Source organism: Rhamphochromis longiceps, linkage group LG7 (assembly GCF_057381845.1).
Source record: "Rhamphochromis longiceps isolate RC_006_pf linkage group LG7, R_longiceps_female_GT1.1, whole genome shotgun sequence".
Taxonomy (NCBI): Eukaryota; Metazoa; Chordata; class Actinopteri; order Cichliformes; family Cichlidae; genus Rhamphochromis; species Rhamphochromis longiceps.
Window position 1 is genome coordinate 36,428,684 of NC_140563.1, and position 8,436 is coordinate 36,437,119.

The following is an 8,436-nucleotide window of genomic DNA, read 5'->3' on the forward strand; positions in this document are numbered from 1 at the left end:
GCTATCATTTCCTGCTGTCACTGTTAGTTATTTATTATTTGGCCGGGACTATGGCTGACGACAACGAAGATGCTGAAATGAAACGAGCCCGAAGTCGCGAACGGCAGTTAGGTAACGGCTGCTTAATTTTCTACGCCTTTTACTGATAGCTGGACAGAGATGGCTTCATAAAGTCAGTGAACTTTGGCCCAGCCGAGTTATTTGGCTTTTTCTTTAAGTCGGCACTTAGCTGAAAGTTTTACTTTTAGATTAGCGTGAAATTTCTAATTAAATGTTGGTAGAAGTACATATTTTTTTTAGTGATCATTACTTAAAAAACGAGCTAGCTAGCTCTGACCGTTAATAAGCCGTTAATAAGTTCCACTCACACCTTAACCGTCCAGTAATGTTTTACAAGACAGTAGCGTTCAAGAAACAGTATTAAACCACGTAACATACATGTTAATTACTGTAAAAAAAAACACAAAAAAAATTATTGTAAGTTAAGTATAAGCCGTTCATGGCATTCTGACTTCTAATTTTGTCTGTTGAATGGATTGACAGAAGTAGAGAGCTGATTTCTTAATTTGTTTGCGTTACATGTTTCAGGTTATCAACAAATTTTCAGATTAGATAAAGAAAACCACAGCAAACGCAAAATGCACTTTCCATTTATGTATTAAGGGGGAAAAGCCATCCAAACCCTACCTGTCCTATGTAAAAAAGGAATTGCCACCTAAACCTAGTAACTGATTGTGCCACTCTTAGAATCAAGAACTGCAGTCAGGTGTTTGGATGACTGGCCACATGTGTTTCACACAAAAAAAGCCTTTTTGTTCAGCATTGTGTTTTTTCCTTGGCACTCTTGCTGATATCCTTCTTATTGTTGATTCATGAATACTGTTCGTTAGATGTTGTTTTATATTCTGTTGTGACCTCGTAGATGAATCGTTGATGTGCTCTTCCAGTAAATTTGGTAGGCAGCCTCTTCTTGGGAAGATTTATTAACATTACAAGTTCTCTCCATTCATTGATAGCGTCTTTCAAAATGGTTTGCTGGAGTACCAAAGCTTTAGAAATGGAGCACTTTCCAGAGTGATAGATTGTCAATCACTTTGTTTCTTTAGATTGTGGCATGTTGCATTGTTTTTTTGTTTTTTTTTTTAGATCTTTTAGCTTACCTGCTTTGTCAGACAGGTTCTGTTTAAGGGATTTCTTGATTCAACTATTTGAAAGGCTGAAAGGGGGCAATTACTTTTTCACATAGGGCCAAATAGATTAGGATTTTTCCCTTCCATTTTACCTTTGAAAAATAAAATAAATAAAAATAAAATCTAAAATATAATTTCTTAGCATCTAGAAGAATATACATGCAGATATGTCCAAATATACAAGATTCACTATGCATTAATATATTCTCATAGTTGGTACAAACCAGTTGAAATCATGCTGTCTGTCTTCTTTCCCCAGCTTTGGAGAACCCAAACACTGACATTGGCTTTTGTGGCAGGATTCTGGTTGGGCTCTCCCTCATTTTCCTGCTGATTACTCTGCCCATCTCCATATGGATGTGTATTGTGGTCAGCTACTTAAATTACAGTGCTATTTGTTTTATTTTAGAAACACCTTTTAAAAGCTGGTGACGCATGGTTGTTTACCATTCACCCAGATAAAATGCATCTTTACTTTACAGGAAAACTCATTTCTTTTTAAAAGTAGCATGCATAAGAATACCTCCATATCTAGCTGCAAGAAAAAGAAATTACTCATACTTACTTACATATTATATATGACCTTGGGGTTGTTTTTCTCTGTATACAGATTGTGAAGGAGTACCAGCGAGCTATTATTTTTCGCCTGGGGCGCCTTTTGTCAGGAGGAGCCAAAGGACCAGGTAAGAAGTCATGTTTTATTTCTTTTTCTCTTTTTATTACACCATCGTGTTTTTTTTTAAATAGTCATCTAAATATACAGTTCCTTTATTGAAATGTTAGTAGTCTTTAACTCATAGATAATATATTTTTCATGCTCAGCTGTGGTTGCATGGATCATCATTCAAATGTCCTGACATTTCTTTGCAAATGTCAGTTGTTGGACATTTGTTTAAGTGTTTCAGTGGCTCACTTTTAGCTACCGTAATACAGAGCTGCTTCAAATGGGCGGGAGGAGAACAAGCACTAGTCAGTGTCCTGTTACCAGCGATTTAGATTGTCCGTTATTTTAGATGCAGTCAATAAATTTAATATTGATTACTGCTTTTATTGGCAGACTTAATGACATCAGTTGCTATCAGCTGAGCTTTAAATTGGAGGGTTTTTTTTCTTGCATTAAATTCAGACAAACAGTGTAGGAAACTTACCCATCGTCACACAGCTGACCACAGTCACTGGACTGATTGACCTAAACATAATTTTTTCATATATGATGTGTATTGTTGAGTTACATTTTTTTCCACCCTTTGTTTTGTAGAGCACACCAGTTGTTTGGTTGCGGTTACTTTACTACAAAAACCTCTAATTCTATCAGTCTGCAAGGGAGCGCAAAAAGTTACATAATGTATATCCAAGTGTCATTACAGTGTGGTTGTTAAAATGCCGACGTGAAGAAAGTACTGATTAGATGTATGATCCGTTTTGTTCATATAGCAAAGTATTGGGCAAATTATGCACCCTGATGATGGCACCAGATGACAAAAAGAGTCATGAAATCACAGAAGCAATTGCTGTTGATTCTCGGGGCATATTAATGCGTGTACCAAATTTCATGGAAATCCACTTAATGTTTTTTTAAACAACTCGACTCAAAGTCGCAGAAGCCAACTTCATTTTGGGGGATCACAGAAACATTACCATGCATCATCTGGTAACCAAATGTAGTGCCAATTCCTCCAGTAAATCCTGAGGATTTCTCATTTGGGGGGGGGGGCACGTAATGTGTGTTACTTACTATTTTGTGACAGTCCATAGTGTAGTTTTTGAGACACTGATTGACAGTCCAATATTTGTGTTGTTAAAACCATGAAAAAAAAAAACCATAGGAAGAATCAAAGAGAAGCATGGGGGCAGTGGGTCCTGTTGTGTTGTGTTTACAAGAGCGTTTTCTTCCTGCTGTTGGGCAGAATGACACAAGGCATGTCATAGCTAAAAATTAAAATGTGATTTTTTTGGTAGGCTTTATAGCAACAAGACCACAGACAAAGTGGGCATGGGTGCAGGTTCACTCAGGCCCCACACAGGGGCCCGAGGGAACCTGCACCCACAGAGCTGTTCAAGCGCTACAGCATATTTTTCTGAATGCCTTATCCATGCGATCAGTTATGTAACTTGTGTTTTGAATGGCAGCAGATTTGTTAGAAGCATAGAAGTAAAAAATACAGACTCCCACGAGGTACAATTTGCATACACCTCACAACTCACTGTCTCTTTATCTTTGATTTCTTGTTGTACTAGATCTAAAAACCAAGCAGTGTCCTCTCAAAATGCTGAAACGTGGCTCCTCAGAGAGCCCCGGGCTTGAGTTTATGACAACATGGGGTTAATAATAGCACCTGCAACCTGCAACTCTTGGCTTCTCTATCTACGGGCTCACAAAGAAAGTGTCACGGAAAAGAGGGACCCAGGCGCGGTTCTTGCTCACAGAAACACAGTGCGTTTATTTACAGTGAAACAGATAAGTCCAACAATCCATTCAAAAGTGCAATTTTCCAATCGTGCTCGTCCCTTGCTCCCAGTGCGTTCCGTGTAGTAACTCCCTTAGTGTGTGTGCTCCCCAACTCGCTTCTCCGCTCGCCCCTCCTGGAGGAAGAAGGAAAATCCAGCGTTAGCCACACGCTAGCCGAATAACACACTCACACTGCTCGCACAGACTATACCAGTTCGGAGTAATAATCCCACGTCGACTGTCGCCGCGAGTCCAGGTTAAATACCCCTTTCTAGCCTGGAGGAATGATTACCAACCACTGGTCAGGTAATCAGCTGCAGGTGGGCCGGCAACAGCGAAGAGGGACTCCCAATGACGACAGTCGCCAGGACACGCCTCTCCCACGGCGCGCACTTCCGTAAACAACCCCGAGGGCCAGGGAGGGAGAAGCAAACATATATACAGAAAACATAAACACAAGCAGGGTCGTCCGGAAAGGGCCGTCCGACCGTGACAGAAAGTTTACTGTAAAATCTTTCATTCTGCCTGAAACTGAGATTTTTATCGATAAACATGCTTATGTGCATCACAAGATGTTTTTCAGACTGTATTAGACCAACTGGGACCTTTTTACTTGTCTGACTGAGAGTGCTTCAGATTTCATGGTGGAAGTGGCACGGGGAGACTGTTGTTATCATCATTGCCCCTCCTGAACAGATGTCTGTGATCTCACCATTTAAATTTACAATATCTTGACAGGAATGGCATCCAACCACTCTCTATCCGGTGTGGTGTTAATGTTTGCTAAATGATTGCACACCTAGCACATGTCTATTTCACTACTATTGTTTGATGCACTAATTCAATCATAGTGACTTGAAACAGGCTAATGAAAGCTGCAAATATCCACGGCTTTGCCTTGCTGTCAGTACAGCTGCAGTCTCATAAAGCGAGAGCTTGACTTGGCCTCCTGCCAGGATCTCATTCATCCTGGTCTTTTCAAACATTTGTGAGGAAGCTTCCTCATTATTGTGTTTACTGTAGCGTTAGTCTTTGTTGAAACTATTTGCATTCTTGTGATTTCACAGGCTTGTTCTTCGTCTTGCCGTGCACTGACAGTTTTATTAATGTGGACATGCGCACCGTCACCTTTAACATCCCACCACAAGAGGTACGACATGCACCCTTCCAGTTACATTAAGCAGATCACTTTCACTGGAATTCAGCTCATGTAATAATAACTGTGCGTAGTTATTTTATTTGTAGTTTTTTAGCTTATTACACAGTATTGTGTAAACACTGTTCTTCTCTCAGGTTTTGACCAGAGACTCTGTGGCAGTGTGTGTTGATGCCCTGGTCTACTACCGGGTCCAGAATCCTACTCTGGCCGTGGCTAATGTCAGTAATGCAGATGCTGCTACGCAGCTTTTGGCCCAAACCACCCTGAGGAATGTTCTGAGTAACAAGAACCTGGCAGAGATTCTGTCTGACTGTGAACACATTGCACATTTTATGCAGGTAAACTCCTTCAGCTTTTCTCTTAGCTGTAACTGTGACCCCAAAACATGCAAGAAATAATTATATACTTCCAAAATTTACTTCTTTTTTTTTTTTTTTTTTTTACATCGTTTACATTGTCCAATAAGCCTTTGAGCTGTCACTCTAAGGGTGTGTCCAAGGGTATGACCTTACACATTTGTTATATGTGGTATATCCAAAAGGTATTCCCTCATCTCTGTGAAGTCCTTCTGTCTCTATTGGCTCATTGTTAAGGCATTTTGAGATGCCATCTTGCTCTGAGCCTTGTTTACCAGGTGCATAATGCAGCTGTCACCCGAACTGTGTGTTACTGTTAAACTAACAAACTGCTGTAAACTGAGTGAAGCTTAGCTAATCCCATGTTTCTATGACGAGTCCAGCTTTTAGTTTGCTTTAGAATTTAATTATTTATTTTTTCCATTAAACTTTTACTTCCAGTTTATGCTGAGCTGCTGTAAATGATTAAATATTTATTTCTAATTCAGAGTCACAGAGACAGTGATCAGGAGGTACTTCAGGAAGTGGACAAATGTCTGTGACCACACCTCTTACTCGCTGAATTCAGCAATGCCGTTGGATTGTTTAGCTGGGTTTGGCCTGCGCCTCTTACGTCCACTTAAGGGAAATCTCACTGGTTCAGCTTAACAAGACATTTTGGACAATTCTATGCTTCCAACTTTGTAGGAATAGCCTGGGGAAAGACCTTTTTTGTTACATACTGTGCCCTAGTATACAAAGCAAAGTCCACAAAGGCATGGTTGGATGAATTTTGTGTTGAAGAAGCTGACTGAAAGTCCACTGAATACCACTGGGATGAACTAGAATGGAGTTTGTGAGCCAGGCCCCTTTGTCTAACACTGGTGTCTGACCTTACAAATGCTCTTCTGGATGAATGGGCAAAAATTCCCATCTTTGTAGCAGTAACAGCTTCCACTCTCAGAAGAGTTGTATAATCATAGTATGATCAACAATGACCAATAGACACTTTTTCATGAATTCTTTTGCTCATAAAATGTAAAAATAGACATGCAGTGTGTGACAGTGTGTAGATGTAAAATGTGTGTCTGTTTCTCTGCTTTGTGAGAGAAACGTGTCACCACTGTCAGCTCCATCTGCTGGACAGTTCTGAAAAATGTAAAACTTTGAAAGATGAGGGACATCCTTCTCATTCATTTAAAAACTTTGCGATAAAATCTATTGTTGTTGAGGGTTTTTTAAACATACGTTCTATTTTTACAGATGTGGTACTACAAACGGTATATTGCATGGCTGTCTCCTCAGGTCACTCTGGACAATGCCACAGATGACTGGGGAATCAAAGTGGAGCGGGTGGAGATCAAAGATGTGAAACTGCCCCCTCAGCTACTGAGAGCCATGGCATCTGAGGCTGAGGCCACCCGTGAGGCCCGAGCCAAGGTAAGGCGGTTCTACATCTCCATATCACTGTCTAAACACAAGTCTTTTAAGGGAAATGTCTTCGAGGACCATCTGAGAGACGAAATGCTGCAAATTAGCAGCAACTGAATTTCAAAATAAGATCAAGTGGATTGTCTGGCCATTCATTTCCTAATGTGTGGGAAACACTGACCTATTTTGAAAGTATTCAAATAGCACTCAGCTTTTTGCCTTCCAGTTTCCTGTGTCCTTCTTTTGCATTTATCGATTGTTGTTATTTTTCTACACTTCAATTTCATAAAAAGGAGAAAAAAGTAACATTGGGAGATTTATGTAGTTTGTAAGGTTACATACTGGTCTAATCCTTTTAAACAATAGGTTATTGGAGATTTTAAAAATTGGTTTAAAGGAGATTTACAAATAAAACAAGAAATCTATCGCAACCCAGAAAAAAGGAATTCTGCAAGATTTTGTAATAAGAATAGTCGTAACTGTGGGTGTAGAGGCTTCTTCCACTGGGCTGTGAGATCAAGGCGCTCTTTTCATTTTCTTCCCTCCTGTTTCTCCTCTTAAGGTGATCGCAGCAGAGGGGGAGATGAGCGCATCGCGGGCGTTGAAGGAGGCGTCCCTGGTGATTGCAGAGTCTCCGTCAGCCCTGCAGCTGCGCTACCTTCAGACCCTGAACACCATCGCTGAAGAGAAGAACTCCACCATCATTCTGGCACTTCCACTGGAGATTTTGCCGAAATTCGTCAATACATGAGAAAGTGTCTAAAAAAAAGAAAAGAAATGCACATACTCCCAGCATGCATCACTGAGCACATATACATGTGTAATCAACTTCATTGCCTCACCGTCATTACATCTGACAGCAGCCAGCTTATTTTCACATAGGTTTAATTTATAACTTCTTTTTATTTTTTTCCAACTTTATAATCAAAGAAAAAAAGTGACACAATCTAGGGTATCATCTCCTAGCCCACAGGCCTTCTTTGAGAATTTACCCTTTATTACAAACCTGTGAAATTTAGCATATTCTCTGTTTATCAGAGCTGGAGTTGAATATTTGCTTTGCCTCAGGTGCTCTGGCAGCTGAGCGGGTAGCTTGAGCCAGCAGTGGCAATGCCCCGCAGTCATCTTGGTGTGTTTGCCAATAAATGACCACTGATTCAATATATTATATAACATATATATAATAATATGTAGTATGAGTTTTTAGTCTTAGCATAACCTTTAACTTGAAGTTTTATTTATTTAATTGAGTTTTCTTTAGTTTTTGTTTTAAGTTGTTTATTTATTTATTTATTTGCAAGTTTGTTCATTTAAAGCTTCAGAAAGTGTCCAAGTATCAGGAAGCTGAAAAAATGAGTTATAATTGATCATATTCTTTCTTTCAGCGTGTAAATATTTAAACATGTTTGAATTTATATATTGTGAAAATGACACGTTCTGTTTTAATCTGTTGTTCTGCTTTCCTACTTTTAACATAAGTGTTTGGACTGTTTGACCAAGAAGTGATTTTTGCCTACAGCCACATGTTGTTGTTGCCACACAGAAGATTTCTTTGTTAGGAAAGGGAAAGGTTGTTCGATTTTACTTTAGTAAGTCGTATAGGTTTCTGTTGTGGTAACAATAGTGACATTTAGGGAATTTTGATACATATGGAAACACAACCAGTGGACAACACTGTGCTGCTGTGTTCTCTAAAGACTGTTTGATTGATTGTTGTCCAGTTTACCAGTTTTCATTGTAATTTAAATGAATTTGTTTCTGTAAAAAAAAACCTCAGACACATGAATAACTTTTTGAAGTTTCGTTCAGGATTAATGCCTGTGTTTGCTTTGTTGTTGTTTGTAGCACACATTCTTTTGTGCAGTATGATTT

At 39.4% G+C, this 8,436-nt stretch overlaps 1 protein-coding gene across 1 annotated transcript; it reads left to right on the forward strand.

Moving 5' to 3' along the window:
- LOC146665780 (stomatin-like) lies at positions 1-8,413 on the forward strand. The gene is made up of 7 exons (XM_085411212.1): positions 1-111; positions 1,450-1,559; positions 1,801-1,873; positions 4,707-4,789; positions 4,933-5,136; positions 6,439-6,573; positions 7,127-8,413. The coding sequence occupies exons 1-7, from the start codon at positions 51-53 to the stop codon at positions 7,313-7,315; spliced, it is 855 nt and encodes a 284-aa protein (XP_085267338.1). The 5' UTR covers positions 1-50; the 3' UTR covers positions 7,316-8,413.
- The last annotated feature ends 23 nt before the right edge of the window (positions 8,414-8,436 follow it).